At 33.9% G+C, this 20778-nt stretch overlaps 1 protein-coding gene across 3 annotated transcripts in view; it reads left to right on the top strand.

The window, feature by feature from the left end:
* The window catches only part of KCNT2 (potassium sodium-activated channel subfamily T member 2), a gene marked incomplete at both ends in the record, with an annotated part of 353426 nt that overhangs the window by 92192 nt on the left and 240456 nt on the right, over positions 1-20778 (top strand). For all 3 annotated transcript variants that reach the window (XM_079727058.1, XM_079727057.1, XM_079727056.1), the window contains 2 exons: positions 10583-10662; positions 12872-12971. In XM_079727058.1, coding sequence (XP_079583184.1) covers positions 10583-10662; positions 12872-12971 — 180 coding nt within the window. The remainder of the gene's footprint in view (positions 1-10582; positions 10663-12871; positions 12972-20778) is intronic.

Raw genomic sequence — 20778 nt, 5'->3', positions numbered from 1 at the left:
TTTATTAATAACTTACAACTAGCTCTGCATTCCTCCACTCTCTTCCCTGCTCCCTCCTGGAGGTCATCACTCTCCTTATTTTGGCTTTTCTTTTCCTTTTAACAAATATAGTTTAACAGATGCTATGTGTATCCCTAAACAAGTTATTGTTTGGTTTTAGATACTCTTGTACTTGACAAAGTGGGCACCATGCTACATGTAGTCGTCTCAGACTTGCATCTTTCATTCAACGTCTGGTTACCAAGATCCATTCATATTATTGCATATTTCATTAATTTTTACTGCAATACTCCATTGTAAAAATATACCAGATCTGCCTATTTCCCTGTAAGTGGATATTTGAGTTACTTCTGATTTTTCTCTGTGCTTTCATGAACAGTGTTTTTTGGAACATTCTTGTACATGCATCCTCATGCATGTGTGTAAGTTTCTCTCTGGCATTTATCTAGGAGTGGAATGGTTGAATTGTAAATATGTGAATATTCAATTTTATTAGATAACACCAAATTGTTTACAAAAGTGATTGCACCAATTTATACTCCATCCACAATTAAGAAATCCTTTGATTTACCTTCTCTCTCACATTTGGCATTATTATGCTTCTTGATTTTTTCCAATTAAATGGATATAAAATATTATCTCAATAGACTCTTTTTTTTTGCATTTTCCTGAGTACTGATAAGGTTGAACATTTCCTCCTTGGTTTATTAGCCAATATAGTTCCTCTTATGTTAGATGCCATTTCACATCTTTTGGCTACATGTTTATTTTCTTAGTGATTTAGGAATTCTTTATATACTTTTGATTTTTAACTTTTACTGGTTTTGTATCCACATATCTTCTCCTAGTTGTGAGCTTGCTTTCCACTGCCTTTAAAATTTAAATTTAAAACTTATAAATTGAGCTGTGGGAATTTCCTGAGCCCATCAGTTATTTATTGGTTTATACTATGTTTCCAGGCAAAACTTCTTTTATAATTTTCTTTTTTTTTTCCTTTTTCTATCTAAAGTACTGTTTGACTATTCAAATGTCAAAAAAAGTATTCACCATTATTTTTTAATAAGAGTTTAAAAGTTTCCTTAATCTATGTAAGGGTGATTTAATCCATATGGTGTGAGATGGGGGTCCAATTTCATTTTTTTTCCTATTTGGATAACTATTTAAAAATCAATTTATTGGAAGTTCCTCTTTTTCCTATTGACCTGTCATACTCTTTTTGTTACATAATAATATTCAATATATGCATGAGTCAATTTATTGACTGTTTTATTCCACTAATCAATTTTTTTTTCTCTGTGCCATACTTATAATCTTTTAGTTACTGTAGGATCATAAGTCTTGATATCAGGTAGGGAAAATATCTACTCTTTATTCTTCTTCACAAATGTCTTATTTAGTTTAATCTTTCACCCTCTATAGAATCAGCTTATCAAGTTCCACAACATTGCCTATGTGAGTTTGATTGGAATTTTATAGAACCTTTGGTTTATTTTATAATATAAATACCAAATTGTTTTCCAAAGCATTTGGGACAACTTAAATTATGCCAGTAATTAATAAGAAGCCCTTATTAGAGGAGGTACTGTTAGAGTACAATTTTCAAAAGGTTAAAAGATCATATCCCTCATCCAAATATGAAATGAAAACTTGTCAAAACTTATATTCAACTCATTGATTAAGGAGGGAAACAGTACTAATTTAAAACTGGTAGAGTATTGAAGAAGCTAGGTATTTCCAGGCAATGTCAAAATAAGGTGGTTGGGTTAGCAGCCCCACCTCCAGAAGTCCTATGAGGCCATGTGCATTAACCTTTGGAGCTTTCCCTTTTGTTGGGTGGAGATTCTTTGCATGTCTACTTGACACAACTTTGCTTACTAAGATCTGTTCCTCCACAGTTGTAAAAATGCACAGAAAATACAAAGTCAAGGCCAGCATTTTATTAAAAGAACATCTAGTAATCTCTTTTGCCTACTTCCAAATTTTGGATAATTTTTCTGACAAAACTGACAGCAAATGTTTCTGTAGTGTAACAGTTTCACATTTTAACTGTATCATTGTCTACCTTCTTGGACAGTTTGGGGAAAAAGTATTGGGAAAGTACTCTGAGAGAAACTTATTTGACTGTTATAATAAGATGATAAACACATTTTTAGATTACTGCTATGTTATTTGTCATTTACATAGGTTTAAATTGATTTGACATTTAGATATTATGTTATTTAGTAAAAATATAGACAATATATTTATTATTTATTAGAAAAGTGCATGATTTTTTCTTATTTTTTTATAATAAACCAAGAAAACTAAAAATCCATTTATGTATATAAGAGAATTGTGAAAAAATGGTGCATTGTTAACATAGAGGAATATATAGAAGAGTATCATGCAGTGTTAAAAATGACAATCTAAGCCTGCATCTTCCATGATTGAGTAAAAATAATTACGTTATAAATCAGCAGATGTAGGATAATTTCCTTTATACTGTTGTTTAAATAATTGATATGTCACCAGATGCTTATAAATGAAGTAAAACTAAGTTTATTTAAACTCCCTGAAGTTAGTGAGTAAGCATTAGCAATGCTTCAGAAGATGATGTTACAAGTAAGATATTTATTAGGATTTGGAATAAGGGCTCAAGTGGTGTCAGAGGGAATCTTTCATGGTGAAAAAGGATAAGTCACTTAGCATTGGCAGACACAGCAAAGTGAGGGTTTTGAACTCTTAATGAGTAATAAGTAACAAGACAATGCAAGTCTTAATGTCTTATAAATAAGTGATGTGTTTGCCTAGGTAAATGGACTGTTGTCCCCAATAAATTGATCTGTAGGAGTTTTCTGGAGTAAACAGTGAAGTTATTTATTGCCTTATATCCTCATTTTTCCTAAGCAAATATATCTTGGAGGAATCAATTACATCAAATTGGCATCAGTGATCCACAGTTTTTGTTTTTCACTTTATAAGTGTTTATTCTAGGAACATTTTTAAGCTACCAACATACCAGAAAAAAGTTATTTGCCATTGTCCAGTTGTTTGTCTCACGTAGAAAGTATCTTCTTTAATTTTCATAACCTGTTAATGGAAATAATATCCACATTTTACAGAGAATAAAAGTTAGGAAATCTGATAATCAGATGCATATCATCTGATTCCAAAGTCTGTGCTCTTATCCCTCTTAGCTCTTATACTACACTACAAAATAAACAAATAAATGAACATACGAACAAACTATTGTGGAGAAAAATTCAGTTTCTCTAGAAAACCCATTAGATTTATTGTAATATTTATTGAGTGAAATTCTATTTGTGACTGTTTCCCCCTCTTTCTCCAAATTGTGGGACCATGTCTTTAACTGTATTCAACCCAGTATGATTTATCTATTAAAATCATATATGTTACTTAAGTAAGAATATTAAGTAATAAAATAAATCCTAAAGAAATGTGTGTCCCCAGTGAGCTGTACCTATTACTGATCTATGACTTTTGAGGTACAGAATGGGAGAGGGCTTGCAGAACTGATTTAAAATCTTATGACATTGGTGCAAAGAATTCAATAAAACTAAAAGGTGCTTCTTTCATTGCATATGGAAGTCTTTGTGTAATTTCCAGTTTCATACTAACAACTAGTATCTGTTGACCATGCCCTGACTATTTGAGACCCAATAGCTCCCTCCCCCCAAACACACACATTTCTTCCCAAACTGGGCTTTGCTATTTAATCATGCGGCCCATTCCTAGCAATCCTGGGCTGTGGGAGCATCATTATATTTTTCCTTCAAGGCTTTAAAATGACTGGTGCAAGAGTCCAATCTGAGTTAGAAATTACATGGTGTCTTCTATCCTCTTCTTATCTTATATGCATACAGAAAAAGCAAAGAGGATTTACATGTTGTAGTTGTTATGAGTTTTGATTGGGAGGCCGTTAGGCTTGTGGTGACGCCATGCTACCTGTAGTCGTTATTATGTAAGCTTATCCGCCTTCCTGTGGCTAACAGTTTTATACTTTATGAACGTATGTTTACATTTATGCATGTTCATATATTTGTGTATATATGTATATATCTTTATACCCTGTATGCATATGTATATATACCTACTTGATCGAGACCTATCCCCCACCGTGCAGTTGGGCCAGGGTATGAAGAAGCAAAATCTCTTTGCAATTTAAGGATAAAAAAGTGTATCTTTATACCTAAATAAAGCTAAATACTTATCCTAGATTCCTTTATATTTTGCTTCCTGTGCATAGGTTTAAGTTAAATTGGGATTGCTTAAATTTAATTATTTTTGGAAAAGTGGGGAAGTACAGAGAGTAGGTCCTGAAAATGAACATTGACATGAGGACATGAGTTTTCAAACTGAAGAGAGACTTGAATAAAAAAGTACTCCTGGGTGGACTTCTAAATTGTTTTCCCATGGAAACCACAAATCTGTGTATTTCCAGCTACTAGCAAGCTGTGATTACCAAGGAGTGACAAAAGCATAAATGCTATTATTGAGGGGTATTATTGAGGGGTATCAGCATTATCCAGAATGAAAGAAAATTGATGAGTGATTAGCACCCCAGGATCTTTCCTCATTACCATTACATCTATCTATCTATCTGTCTATCTATCTATCATCACTATATAAAAATATATAACTATTTAAACACATATATATGTACATGTACTATATAAAAACATATATCTATGTAAACACATATATATGTGTATATATATGTATATATATACACATATGCATATAATAATAGCTGGTTTCCCTTTCTGAAAAATGACATTATTTTTAAAATGCAGAGAATGCTATTGAAAGTCTCCAGAATTAATCTCTGCCTCCTTATAAGATGTTACCAACTAAAAGAGGTGGGAAAGTTAGGCTTGCATAATTATGAAAAGATAAGATGGGCAAAAAGATATTGGGAAATGCTTTAGGAGAGACTCCAAAGTATTTAAAATGAGCTTATTTTTTGTGCATGTAGTAAAGATTGGAAGCCAGGTAGAAGGCCTTTGGAAGCACTTGAGCATGAACTGGTGAAACTAATTTTTTAAAATGAAAAATTAATGGTAGGCTTATTTTTAAATTTTTTTTTACAAGGTTCCACTTGAATGGTAACTCTGTTAAATAATTTAGTTACCTGAAGTTAAGAGTGAATATTTGGAAATGGATAGGAACCTGGTTTAGAGCCAATAATCAAAGGGCAGTATTAAACAAACACTACTCAGTACCCCTGTGTGGGTTTGGTGTTTGCAGTGCTCTTTTGTAACTCTTTGCAGGTGACCTAGAACTCTCGTAATAATGAAGAACTAACTTGATGAGGAGGCAGGAAGCAAGAAGTAGTAACAGAAAGACCAGTGTCCCAATTCTGTCTCAGTACTAGCTATACATTTGGACAAGTCGCTAAAATTATATGAATTAAAGTTTTTTCTCTACAAAATAAAGTTGATGGTGACCTTACCCAAGTCATAGCAACACTGTAAAAATTAAATCAATTAACAGTAGTGGATTTTTTTCTAAATGTTCATTAAATCATGGGGAGATGGTGCAAATAAACAAACACATCCAAATTAATAAAATTGAAAAGAAAACCTGCAGGAAATGATCATTAATCACAAGGTAGACCAAGTTGGAATAAGAGCTTACGAGGATTCAGCTAACCACAAACCCAAGTTTTGCATCCTCAAAATAGTTATAACCTAAGGAAAGGAAGATGACTTTATCTATTCCACTACATTATCGACTCAGAGTCCTTAAGGTTTGTACCAAAGAAAGAACTGGGGACCTTCATTCAGGCATTGAACAGGAATAGGTCCCTAATAGGTCTCAAGTAACTTAAGAGATACTTAAGACATAAGAATGAACAATATGGTCCCCAACCTCATGGAGCTTACAGTCTAATGGACTTACTTCATATGACTAAGAAGTGCTACTGTCACCATCATAAAGTATGATTGGAAGGGAAGAACACCAGTTAGACCAGAAAGTCCAGGTAGATATTTCCTTGTTTGAATGAGTGTAGTAATAGAAAAACTGGTACCTGGACTCCATGACCAATATCACAGCGTCAGAGGAAGGCAGAAGGGAAAAGCACCAAGTGGACACAGAGGAAGAATTTTCCTTTGATAATGATCTGTATGTAGCATAATTTCCAAAAAAGAATATCTGCAAAACTTTGGCATCCTAAACAGAGTCCAAGGCATTATTAGAGCAAAAAAAAAAAAAAAGTGTTTCTGAAAGAATGGTGCACTGACAACCTGGGTCAGAATTATTTTTGGTATTTTAAAGAAAGTAAACAAGAATTTTAAGACTGAAACGAGGAAATTGCCTTTTAACAAGATCCTGCATAATTTTTATGCTAAATTCAAGTAATAAGAGCAATGGAAAATGGGAAAAAAATAAAACATTTAAATCAGTATTAAGGCAGTTGATACTGTTAAGACAAATTGATGATGGTTATACAAAAAATCTCTATATACTTAAAATTGTTCCAGAGAATAAAATATCTGGAAAGTTTTTCAGTCTGTATTTGAAGATATTAGAATAATCTAAAGGTAATAGCACATCAATCTTAGTTATGAGCATGGGAGAAAAGCTCCTAAAATATAGGAAAATGAATCCAGCAGTAAATTACATGAATAGCTTACTATTACAAAAACAACTTATTCCACAATTGAAAAAAATAATTGCCTAATAGAAAAACTATTAAAATAATTTACCAAATCAATAAATCAAGAGAAAAACAAAAATGTACCATCAACTAATGGATTCAAGACAGGTTTTTTTTTAACATCAACATTCATTCATTCCTGTTATGAGTTTTAGTAAAACATAAGTATTTATTGCAATCTCATGGTCAACAATATAATTACTGCTAAAGCACTAGAAGCCTTCTAAGAATGCACACCATGGTTATTTGATTATTCTTTTTTTCATCAAAAAGCTCTAGTCAATGTAATAAGACCAGAACAATAAAATGGGAATACAAATATTGGAGATTTCCAGATGACATGATTGTCGGCCTAGAAAATTCAGAAAATAAACCTGAACAATATCACTACCTATGAGAGACTTCAACATGGTAGTCAATTACAGTATCAAAAACAAAAGTTAAAGGTTGGAACAAAACACTTTTAGAATAGCAAACAAAATTATAGGATCTGCCCAAATAAAAAAATAAAACATTGTTGACCAACATAAAAATAATGTTATTAACCAATAGTAACATATGTCAGTAAGAACGGATATGGCCTAATAAGGATTGCAACTCCACTTTATTTCTTATTAAATACACCCATTTCCACTATTATATTGGGATAAATGTGACAAAATGATCTTAATTTTATTTTGAGTATAAACATGTGGAAAAATGACATTTTAAGGAGTGATGAGGGCAGATTTTCCCTGATGTATTGTTCAAAACCATATAGTTTGAGTCCACTAAAATGACCTCCTGGATGGAGGTAAATTCAGATAAAGTTAGGTGGGAGGAGACAGGCCATAAAAGAGGAAGGAAGGAAGAGAAGAAGGAAAGAGGAAGATCAGAAGAGAGGAAGGAAGGAAGGAGGGAAGAAAAGGAGGAAGGAAGGAAGGAAAGGCACATTTAAATCTGGAAAGGGAAAAGCACATTTAAATCTGGAAAGGGAAAAACTAAAATCATGAAAAAAATTGGGAAAGATAAAAAGTAAACACTGTCCTAAATCCCTGAGTACTAGAGAACTTTATGGTGCTGGAGAGTTCCTGAAAGTGTACAGTACACTAAGTGGCCTTGATTCCCAAAGAGTTGCCGTTGGATCAAATAAAAGAAAAATCCACTCCATATTATAAATAGTAAACCCAAAGGACATTTTTTTGTACCTGATAGAAGACATGGGTCAAAAAGCATTTTGATTATTTTTTGTTTGTTTTTTTCATTTTAGCTTTGAAAAGCATTTGTATAAATTTATGCTTTAATATCATCCATGGTCCTCAGTGATATTGACTTGGAGAGATTGCTAGATTAATTAAGAGTTTCGGGCTTCCCTGGTGGCCCAGTGGTTAAGAATCTGCCTGGGCCAATACAGGGGACACGGGTTAGAGCCCTAGTCCGGGAAGATCCCACATGCAGTGGGGCAACTAAGCCCGTGCGCCACCACTACTGGACCTGTGCTCTAGAGCCCGCAAGTCACAACTGCTGAGCCCATGTGCCACAACTACTGAGCCCACGCACCTAGAGCCTGTGCTCCACAACAAGAGAAGCCACCACAATGAGAAGCTCATGCACCACAATGAAGATTAGCCCCCGCTCGCCGCAACTAGAGAAAGCCAGCATGCAGCAACAAAGATCCAACACAGCCAAAAAAATAAAATAAAATAAAATAATTTAAAAAAGAAAGTTTTACTTCACACGATATTATAACTAAAATGGAATTTTGAAGTCTTTAGTGAGAGACCTCACACTATGCAAAATTGCTTTTACCTCAGGAAAAAAATCCAGTCACTTGCAAGCTCTTATCTAGTCTTTGGCACATTTATATGGATTGGCGAGTTCTACACTTTATAATGATGGCCATTTCAAAATCGGGTAATATCATTCATAATCTCATATTTTTCTATAATTAATCCTATACAATAGAGCATCATATTATGAATCATCTCATTTTAATAGTGATGGTCACTTCAGTATTTAAAGACAGCCATTTTGTTAGTGTGTATTCTTCATATTTAGATTAAACATTTCCAGTTCCTTAAACTTGTCATCCAATGAAATACTTTCCAGATCCCTCATTTTTTGCTTCAGGCTTTAGATGATCTCATTTTAGTTGAAAAATTCACCTCTATTATATACCCAGTACTGTACTCCTGATATTAACTGAAGAATGGACTCATATTTTTATAAATTTGATAATTCTAGGAAGCAAATCTACATGACCTTTGCTTTATTACTTGTGTAGTAGCCATATGTCCTCTCTAATTTGCTTTTGTATCCATAGCAAATATGAACTAATTTAGCTTGATGTCAGTGTTACAGTTGCTTTATTTAAAATAAAGTCCTTTTCATTTGATAAACAAGGGAAACAGAGCCAATCATGGCTTTCCAAGATACTAGTGGAGTTGTGAGACTGCATGTGTGTGCAAGTACTTTTATAGAATGTGAGTGTGAAGATTTGCATATATGTGAATTGGTGTGTGCATGCACACAGGCATGCATATAGAGGTGTTCTGCTAGAAGATATTGTTGCAATTTTCATGGCTTCTTGCTAAAGAAATTAACAAGTAAAGAGAATCATGATTTATGTGTTGATTTTTGTGATTTTACATATAAAGTAAAAAAGAGGACAGTAAATGACAAAATGATGCAAAGAAAAGAAAAAAATGTTTATGGGTGAGGATATTTTCTTTAGGAATAAGAGAAAAAGAGCAATTCAAGTCTTCTAGAAGGTATAACAGATAAAACTTGTTTTGCAATTGATAACAAAAGCTCTTTTGTTTTTATGGCCTAAGAGATTGCTTTTAAAATATTCATGGATCTTCTTGAACATGCAGCTTAGAATTTAGGAGTGAAATATTTCTGTAGTACATGTCAATTATTTTTTCTCCAGTTTTATCTCTTTTGTGTACTCCTGCAAAACAAAAGAACAAAAAACTATCTCACTTATATAGATTACATTATCAAACTTTTGTCACATAAGGAAAAATGAAATTATGTCTGTTGTTTGTGTAAGCATTAAAATGTTTTCTTATTTTTTGGGGGATCCTAACCTATAATAAATATGTTTGAGACTATTTAACTAAGAAAATTTCAGATGATGATTATTCACAAGTCACCATGCACTGAACACAATGTTTCTTTTCACTCAGTATTTTGAAAATATTATTTAAGTCCTATCACATAAGAGAAGTTTGCTAGAATTTAGGGAGAAAGTAAATGCATTTATTAGAATGCTATTATGTTTTAGAGTGTTGGTATCAGTTTATACTAGATTAAATGTAGAATATCCAGTCCTTAATTGATTTGTCTGGTTTGTAACATCTCTATGGTGACTTTAACATTCCACTTGAACTACCACTCCTTTCTTGATCCATATATATTTTAATATGAGCTAGATAAATAAAAAGGTAAAGTGTTCCATACGTGTTGTCACAAATAGTCTCAAGATAAAGTGAAGACTTGCTAAAAATAGATTTTCAGGCCCAGTCCCTTAAGTTTCAGATACAGTAGATCTGGAGTGGTTAGTTCAACCTGAATTTTTTAAGCATGCAGTTGATTCTGATGACAGGAAAAAGAATTAGGAAAACGCTCATAAAAAATTATTCCAAAACACATATGAAAGACTTTTGCATTATTGCTGTTTGAAATCACCCATACCACTCATCATATCCATTGATACAAATAATCAAATCAACTACATATGATATTTGAACTGACTATATCTTTAAAATTTGAAAGTGACTGCTTCTCTCAAAAATAAAAAATCAGCATTTTACTCAATTCTCCTTTTCTGTGGTGGGGATTCACTCAAAGTATACAATGTATCACATCAAATAATTTATTTTTGTTTTCTTATATATTAGTCTTTAGATTAATTATGTTTTTATTTTTTGTTTGCAGGGTGCAAGTTGAATTTTATATGAATGAAAACACATTTAAAGAGAGACTAAAGTTATTTTTTATCAAAAACCAGAGATCAAGTAAGTCTTTCATTTTATTCCCCTGACTATATATTTGTATATATGTTTACCTTAAAAAATTCCAGCTTTGCAATCCTTTTGCAAAATATCTTTTATAGAGAGAAGTAAAATTGATAGTCTTATCTGCCAGGCATTAAAGCTTAGAAAACAATAGATGTTACATCTGGTGGTGTCAAGTCAAGGTTTCTTGACTATTTTACTTCTCAAAATCCCACATCAGTAAGTAGACTTCTGAGTGGACCATTTGGATTGGTAGGAACATTGAGGAAAATCATTTAAGTGAGGGTTCCATATTTTAACTGGGAGGGATACCAAAACTTGTTGTGAGAAGGCTCTGGTGATTCCAAGTGACCATAATGGGGAATACTTTTCTAGTTTACTGATTTAGTAGGGAAGAGTTTCCCCATCACACCTAATTACAAGAAACATGTAGCGTGTTCCGAAAGCTACAGATTACTAGCATCCTCCCCGGGAGATTTAAAAGCAGGAAGTATAAAGCTAAGCTCAGCATATAACATCCCAGGGATCCTTATCATCAAAAAGAAACCTGGGAAACATTGGAACTTCAAGGAGGCATGAAATTAGCATAGTCACTGACCTCCTAAGCCTGTTCAGGGTTGAAGTGCCAGTCATACTTGTCTCTCCCTAGTACCATGTACTTTGAAAAAGCCATAAATAATGAACCAATATGCAGTTTTTTCATGTGATTATTGCTTAAGATGTCAAGAAGCATTGGAGAGGTCTACATTAGATTGGGGTAGACTTTGCTCTCTTTGAATTTTGATCTCTGAATCCTCCTGGGGTGGTCTAAAGTAAGTTGTGCTTCTATAGTGTTCATAGAAATTTGAGTTGTGAGCAGTTACCCAAATACTGACTCCAGGGAATATTTCAGTCTGTAAGGCACACAGGCTAGAGAATCTTAATGGCTGGTTAGTTTTAGGATTAGGCTAATAATAACTAATGCTTCTCTAATCCAGTTGTTTTGAATTCCCAAGGTGGTCCCACCAATAGATGTTACCTGGAGAGGCCACATCATTTGCACAGAAGGTTTCCTTTATTTTAAAATTAATTTTACTAAAAATTTTCTTTCTCCAGGCCAGAAGGAATAGATGTATTATTTGAATACTTCAACAACAGCCAGATTTGACTAAGCTGTCATTTGAGGAGATCAGTTCTATAAAACCAGGGCAATTTCATTAAGTTTAGAAGACTTTATAAAGAAGCTAACCCATAAGTACCTAGCATTTTAGTAGGAAAACCAAGGAAAAATTGCACAATTAATAAGCATTAACCTTTTACTGTTAAGAAATGTTACCTCAGGTACACTCACTTATAGCAGAGTAAAAACAAAATGGCATTTCATTTCCATATTTTATTGAGAATTAATTATAGGAAGACCTCAAAATTTTATTCACAATCTGTGAATCAGTTACCACCTGATAATTGCAGGAAAGGTAATGCTTCTATTAATCAGACTTTAAACACATTTTGCTTAATATTAATTACTCTTCTTCATCATCAAGTATTATAGGCTGCATAACTGTGAATGACACAAAGATACATACATGGCAGTCTTAATTCCCACAAAAAAATTTTTAAGATTTCACTGGTATTTAAACCTAAAGTAAAAAGTTGGTGGAGTCTCAAAAATCTGTCTGCATGTGTGTGTGTGTGTGTGTGTGCATGCTTCTGTATTTCCCAACATATGCTATTAGGATTTCTCTATAATTACTAATTAACTGTATAATACATAATTATTTACATGATAATAATTTCTCTACAATCAAACCTACAAGGTGCTCAGAAGATACAAGATTTATAACTTATCATGTGAATTTGTAAGCAGCTAGATTTTCTGGTTAGTTAAAATTTATTCCAAAATTCATGGATCTATAAAATGCTTAAACTTCTAAGCATATTTGAACCAATCTTGATTAGACATGATTTTTGTGGCTTCTGAATGCTCAAATGTAGATTTACTCTTAGGATATAATATTCACTGTCATTTGCGGTTCATACATTCTGTCATTCTCATTTTTTGTTTCAATATTTAGACACCTAGAACTTCAGAGTGGGTAAGCAATTATGATATTGTAGATTCTAAACACAATTTGAGTGCTGTACTTAAAGCTGGTATTTTTGACAATTCTTTTTAGTCTTTTGTGGACTGAGTTCAAATGAAAATCCAATTTTTGTTGTTTGTTTAAAGGTCTAAGAATACGTCTGTTCAATTTTTCTCTCAAATTATTAAGCTGCTTTTTGTACATAATCCGAGTGCTACTAGAAAACCCTTCACAAGGAAATGAATGGTAAGGTATCTTTATCTGATTTTCTACAATATTCTTTTGATTAGTTTAAATAGTATTATAAGTTTTGAGGTAAAACTGGTAAAAATAACATTATATTAGTTTCAGGTGTACAACATAATAATTTGATCTTTGTATACAAGAGAAAGTGATCACCACCATAAGTCTAGTTACCATACGTCACCATACAATCCATCCCCTTTACCCATTTTACCCCATTCTCTTCCTTTTCCTCTGTAACCAACAATCTATGAGTTTTGTTTTGTTAGCATGTTTTGTTTTTTTTATGTTCTACATATAAGTGAAATCATATGGTATTTGTCTTTCTCTGTCTGACTTATTTTTCTTAGCATAATGCCCTCTAGGTCCAACCATGTTGTCACAAATGTCAAGATTTCCTTCTTTTTATGGCTGAATAACACATTTCATTGTGGGTGTGTATATATACATACATACCACATCTTCTTTATTCATATATCCATCAATAAACACTTAGATTGTTTCCATATCTTAGCTATTGTGAACACTACTGCAATGAACATAGGGGTGTGTGTGTATCTTTTTGAATTAGAGTTTTGAGGGATTTTTATGGGATAAATACCCAGGAGTAGAATAGCAGGATTATATGGTAGTTTTATTTTTTATTTTTTGAGGAACCACCATCCTGTTTTCCATAGTGGTTACACCAACTTACATTCTCACCAATAGTGTAAGAAGATTTCCTTTTCTCTGAAACCTCTTCAACATTTTTTATTTCTTTTCTTTTTAATAATGGCCATTCTAACAGGTGGGAGGTGATATCTCATTGTGATTTTGATTTGCATTTTCCTAATAATTAGTAATGTTGAGAACATTTTCATGTACCAGTTGGACATCTGTATGTTTTCTTTGGAAAAATGTCTATCTGGATCCTATGACCATTTTTATTCCAATTTTTTTTTTTTTTTTTTTTTTTTGCTGTCGAGTTGAATACGTTCTTTAATATTTAGGGTATTAACTCCTTATCAGATATATGATTTGCAAATATTTTTCCCATTTTAGGTTGCCTTTTTATTTCATTGATGTTATCCTTTCCTGTGCAGAAGCTTTTTAGTTTGAAATAGTCCCACTTGTTTATTTTTGCTTTTGATGCCTTTGCTTTTGGTGTCAGATTCAAACCATCATCACCAAGGCCTAGGTCAAGGGACTTACCACCTATATTTTCTGCTAGGAGTCTTAAGGTTTCAGGTCTTACATTCAAGTCTTTAATCCATTTTGGATTAATTTTTATGTATTGTGTAAGAGAGTGGTCTACTTTCTTTTTTTTTTTTTTTTTTTACATTTTATTGGAGTATAATTGCTTTAAAATGGTGTGTTAGTTTCTGCTTTATAACAAAGTGAATCAGTTATACATATACATATGTCCCCAGATCTCTTCCCTCTTGCATCTCTCTCCTTTCGACCCTCCCTATCCCACCCGTCTAGGTGGACACAAAGCACTGAGATGATCTCCCTGTGCTATGCGGCTGCTTCCCACTAGCTATCTATTTTACATTTGGTAGTGTATATATGTCCATGCCACTCTCTCACCTTGACACAGCTTACCCTTCCCCCTCCTCATATCCTCAAGTCCATTCTCTAGTAGGTAGGCATCTTTATTCCCGTCTTACCCCTAGGTTCTTCATGACATTTTTTTTTTCTTAAATTCCATATATATGTGTTAACATACAGTATTCATCTTTCTCTTTCTGACTTACTTCACTCTGTATGACAGGCTCTAGGTCCATCCACCTCATTACAAATAGCTCAATTTCATTTCTTTTTATGGCTGAGTAATATTCCATTGTATATATATGCCACATCTTCTTTACCAATTCATCCGATGATGGACACTTAGGTTGTTTCCATCTCCGGGCTATTGTAAATAGGGCTGCTATGAACATTTTGGTACATGTCTCTTTTTGAATTATGGTTTTCTCAGGGTATATAACCAGTAGTGGGATTGCTGGGTCATATGGTAGTTCTATTTGTAGTTTTTTAAGGAACCTCCATACTGTTCTCCATAGTGGCTGTACCAATTCACATTCCCACCAGCAGCACAAGAGGGTTCCCTTTTCTCCACAACCTCTCCAGCATTTATTGTTTGTAGATTTTTTGATGATGGCCATTCGGACTGGTGTGAGATGATATCTCATTGTAGTTTTGATTTGCATTTCTCTAATGATTAATGATGTTGAGCATTCTTTCATGTGTTTGTTGGCAGTCTGTATATCTTCTTTGGAGAAATGTCTATTTAAGTCTTCTGCCCATTTTTGGATTGGGCTGTTTGTTGTTTTGTTATTGAGCTGCATGAGATGGTTGTAAATTTTGGAGATTAATCCTTTGTCAGTTGCTTCATTTGCTAATATTTTTTCCCATTCTGAGGGTTGCCTTTTGGTCTTCTTTATGGTTTCCTTTGTTGTGCAAAAGCTTTGCAGTTTCATTAGGTCCATTTGTTTATTTTTCTTTTTATTTCTATTTCTCTAGGAGGTGGGTCAAAAAGGATCTTGCTGTGATTTATGTCTTAGAGTGTTCTGACTATGTTTTCCTCTCAGAGTTTGATAGTGTCTGGCCTTACATTTAGGTCTTTAATCCATTTTGAGCTTATTTTCGTGTATGGTGTTAGGGAGTGATCTAATCTCATACTTTTACATGTATCTGTCCAGTTTTCCCAGAACCACTTATTGCAGAGGCTGTCCTTTCTCCACTGTACATTCCTGCCTCCTTTATCAAAGATAAGGTGACCATATGTGCGTGGGTTTATCTCTGGGCTTTCTATCCTGTTCCATTGATCTATATTTCTGTTTTGGTGCCAATACCATACTGGCTTGATTACTGTAGCTTTGTAGTGTAGTCTGAAGTCAGGGAGCCTGATTCCTCCAGCTCCGTTTTTCGTTCTGAAGATTGCTTTGGCTACTTGGAGTCTTTTGTGTTTCCATACACATTGTGAAATTTTTTGTTCTAGTTCTGAGAAAAATGCCAGTGGTAGTTTGATAGGGATTGCATTGAATCTGTTGATTGCTTTGGGTAATAGAGTAATTTTCACAATGTTATTTCTTCCAATCCAAGAACATGGTCTATCTCTCCAACTATTTGTATCATGTTTAATTTCTTTCATCAGTGTCTTATAATTTTCTGCATACAGGTCTTTTGTCTCCTTAGGTAGGTTTATTCCAAATATTTTATTCTTTTTGTTGCAATGGTAAATGGGAGTGTTTTCTTGATTTCAGTTTCAGATATTTTATCATTAGTGTATAGGAATGCCAGAGATTTCTGTGCATTAATTTTGTATACTGCTACTTTACCAAATTCATTAATTAACTCTAGTCATTTTCTGGTAGCATCTTTAGGATTCTCTACGTATAGTATATTATCATGTCATCTGCAAAGAGTGACAGCTTTACTTCTTCTTTTCCAATTTGGATTCCTTTTATTTCCTTTTCTTCTTTGATTTCTGTGGCTAAAACTTCCAAAACTATGTGGAATAAGAATTGTGAGAGTGGGCAACCTTGTCTTGTTCCTGATCTTAGTGGAAATGGTTTCAGTTTTTCACCATTGAGGATGATGTTGGCTGTGGGTTTGTCATATATGGCCTTTATTATGTTGAGGAAAGTTCCCTCTATGCCTACTTTCTGCAGGGTTTTTATCATAAATGGGTGTTGAATTTTGTCGAAAGCTTTCTCTGCATCTATTGAGATGACCATATGGTTTTTCTCCTTCAATTTGTTAATATGGTGTATCACATTGATTGATTTGCTTATATTGAAGAATCCTTGCATTAATAGAATAAACCCCTCTTGATCATGGTGTATGATCCTTTCAATGTGCTGTTGGATTCTGTTTGCTAACATTTTGTTGAGGATTTTTGCATGTATGTTCATCAGTGATATTGGCCTGTAGTTTTCTTTTTTTGTGACATCCTTGTCTGGTATTGGTATCAGATGATGGTGGCCTCATAGAATGAGTTTGGGAGTGTTCCTCCCTCTGCTATATTTTGGAAGAGTTTGAGAAGGATAGGTGTTAGCTCTTCTCTAAATCTTTGATAGAATTAGCCTGTGAAGTCATCTGGTCCTGGGCTTTTGTTTGTTGGAAGATTTTTAATCACAGTTTCAATTTCAGTGCTTGTGATTGGTATGTTCATATTTTCTATTTCTTCCTGACTCAGTCTTGGAATGTTGTGCATTTCTAAGAATTTGTCCATTTCTTCCAGGTTGTCCATTTTATTGGAATAGAGTTGCTTGTAGTAATCTCTCATGATCTTTTGTATTTCTGCAGTGTCAGTTGTTACTTCTCCTTTTTCAATTCTAATTCTATTGATTTGCATCTTCTCCCCTTTTTTCTTGATGAATCTGGCTAATGGTTTATCAATTTTGTTTATCTTCTCAAAGAACTGGCTTTTAGATGCTACCAGAAAACTACTAGAGCTAATCAATGAATTTGGTAAAGTTGCAGGATACTAAATTAATGCACAGAAATCTGTGGCATTCCTATATACTAATGATGAAAAATCTGAAAGTGAAATCAAAGAAACACTCCCATTTACCATTGCAACAAAAAGAATAAAATATCTAGGAATAAACCTACCTAAGGAGACAAAAGACCTGTATGCAGAAAATTATAAGACACTGATGAAAGAAATTAAAGATGATACAAATAGATGGAGAGATGTACCATGTTCTTGGATTGGAAGAATCAACATTGTGAAAATGACTCTACTACCCAAAGCAATCTACAGATTCAATGCAATCCCTATCAAACTACCACTGGCATTTTTCACAGAACTAGAACAAAAAATTTCACAATTTGTATGGAAACACAAAAGACCCCGAATAGCCAAAGCAATCTTGAGAACGAAAAATGGAGCTGGAGGAATCAGGCTCCCTGACTTCAGACTATACTACAAAACTACAGTAATCAAGACAGTATGGTACTGGCACAAAAACAGAAAGATAGATCAATGGAACAGGATAGAAAGCCCAGAGGTAAACCCATGGACATATGTCACCTTATCTTTGATAAAGGAGGCCGGAATATACAGTGGAGAAAGGACAGTCTCTTCAATAAGTGGTGCTGGGAAAACTGGACAGGGACGTGTAAAAGTATGAGATTAGATCACTCCCTAACACCATACACAAAAATAAGCTCAAAATGGATTAAAGACCTAAATGTAAGGCCAGACACTATCAAACTCTTAGAGGAAAACATAGGCAGAACACTCTATGACATAAATCACAGCAAGATCCTTTTTGACCCACCTCTTAGAGAAATGGAAATAAAGACAAAAATAAACAAATGGGACCTAATGAAACTTCAAAGTTTTTGCACAACAAAGGAAACCATAAACAAGACCAAAAGACAACCCTCAGAATTGGAGAAAATATTTGCAAATGAAGCAACTGACAAAGGATTAATCTCCAAAATTTATAAGCAGCTCATGCAGCTCAATAACAAAAAAACAAACAACTCAATCCAAAAATGGGCAGAAGACCTAAATAGACATTTCTCCACAGAAGATATACAGACTGCCAACAAACACATGAAAGAATGCTCAACATCATTAATCATTAGAGAAATGCAAATCAAAACTACAATGAGATATCATCTCACACCAGTCAGAATGGCCATCATCAAAAAATCTAGAAACAATAAATGCCGGAGAGGGTGTGGAAAAAAGGGAACCCTCTTGCACTGCTGGTGGGAATGTGAATTGGTACAGCCACTATGGAGAACAGTATGGAGGTTCCTCAAAAAACTACAAATAGAACTACCATATGACCCAGCAATCCCACTACTGGTTATATACCCTGAGAAAACCATAATTCAAAAAGAGACATGTACCAAAATGTTCATAGCAGCCCTATTTACAATAGCCCGGAGATGGAAACAACCTAAGTGTCCATCATCGGATGAATTGGTAAAGAAGATGTGGCATATATATACAATGGAATATTACTCAGCCATAAAAAGAAATGAAATTGAGCTATTTGTAATGAGGTGGATGGACCTAGAGTCTGTCATACAGAGTGAAGTAAGTCAGAAAGAGAAAGACAAATACTGTATGCTGACACATATATATGGAATTTAAGAAAAAAAGGAAAAGAAAAAAAAATGTCATGAAGAACATACAGGTAAGACAGAAATAAAGACACAGACCTACTTGAGAATGGACTTGAGGATATGGGGAGAGGGAAGGGTAAGCTGTGACAAAGCGAAAGAGAGGCATGGACATATATACACTACCAAACGTAAGGTAGATAGGTAGTGGGAAGCAGCCGCAGAGCACAGGGAGATCAGCTCGGTGCTTTGTGACCGCCTGGAGGGGTGGCATGGGGAGGGTGGGAGGGAGGGAGATGCATGAGGGAAGGGATATGGGAACAGATGTATATGTATGACTGATTCACTTTGTTATAAAGCAGAAACTAATTAAAAAAAAACTGGCTTTTAGTTTTATTGATCCTTACTATCATTTCCTACATTTCTTTTTCATTTATTTCTGAGCTGATCTTTATGATTTCTTTCCTTCTGCTAACTTTGGGTTTTTTTTTTTTTTTTTTTTTTTTTTGTTCTTTCTCTAATTTCTTTAGGTGTAAGTTTAGGTTGTTTATTTGAGATATTTCTTCTCTCTTATGGTAGTACTCTATTGCTATAAACTTCCCTCTTAGAACTGCTTTTGCTGCATCCCATAGGTTTTTGGTCATTGTGTTTTCATTGTCATTTGTTTCTGGGTATTTTTTGATTTCCTCCTTGATTTCTTCAGTGATCTGTTGGTTATGAAGTAGTGTATTGTTTAGCCTCCTTGCGTTTGTATTTTTTACAGATTTTTTCCTGTAATTTATATCCAGTCTCATAGTGTTGTGGTCATAAAAGATACTTGATATGATTTCAATTTTCTTAAATTTGCCAAGGCTTGATTTGTGACCCAAGATATGATCTATCCTGGAGAATGTTCCATGAGCACTTGAGAAGAATGTGTATTCTGTTGTTTTTGGATGGAATGTCCTATAAATGTCAATTAAGTCCATCTTGTTTAATGTATCATTTAAAGCTTGTGTTTCCTTATTTATTTTCATTTTGGATGATCTGTCCATTGGTGAAAGTGGGGTGTTAAAGTCCCCTACTATGATTGTGTTACTGTTGATTTCCCCTTTTATGGCTGTTAGTACTTGCCTTATATATTGAGGTGCTCCTATGTTGGGTGCATAAATATTTACAATTGTTATATCTTCTTGGATTGATCTCTTGATCATTTGTAGTTTCGTTCTTTGTCTCTTGTAAAAGTTTTTGTTTTAAAGTGTATTTTGTCTGATATGATAATTGCTACTCCTGCTTTCTTTTCCTTCCCCTCACTTTCAGTCTGTATGTGTCCCTAGGTCTGAAGTGGGTCTCTTGTAGACAGTGTATATACAGATCTTGCTTTTGTATCCATTCAGCCAGTCTGTGTCTTTCGGTGGGAGCATTTAATCCATTTTCATTTAAGGTAAATATCGATATGTATGTTCCTATTCCCATTTTCTTAATTGTTTTGGGTTCGTTATTGTAGGTCTTTTCCTTCTCTTGTGTTTCTTGCCTAGAGAAGTTCCTTTACCATTGGTTGTAAAGCTGGTTTTGCGGTGCTGAACTCTCTCAGCTTTTGCTTGTCTGTAAAGGTTTTAATTTCTCCATCAAGTCTGAATGAGATCCTTTCTGGGTAGATTAATCTTGGTTGTAGGTTTTTCTCCTTCATCACTTTAAATATGTCCTGCCACTCCCTTCTGGTTTGCAGAGTTTCTGCTGAAAGATCAGCTGTTAACCT

The sequence above is a fragment of the Hyperoodon ampullatus genome (assembly GCF_949752795.1).
Source record: "Hyperoodon ampullatus genome assembly, chromosome: 2".
Classification (NCBI taxonomy): Eukaryota; Metazoa; Chordata; class Mammalia; order Artiodactyla; family Ziphiidae; genus Hyperoodon; species Hyperoodon ampullatus.
Note: the sequence above shows the minus strand (reverse complement) of the source record. Positions and strands in the feature narration are given on the sequence as shown.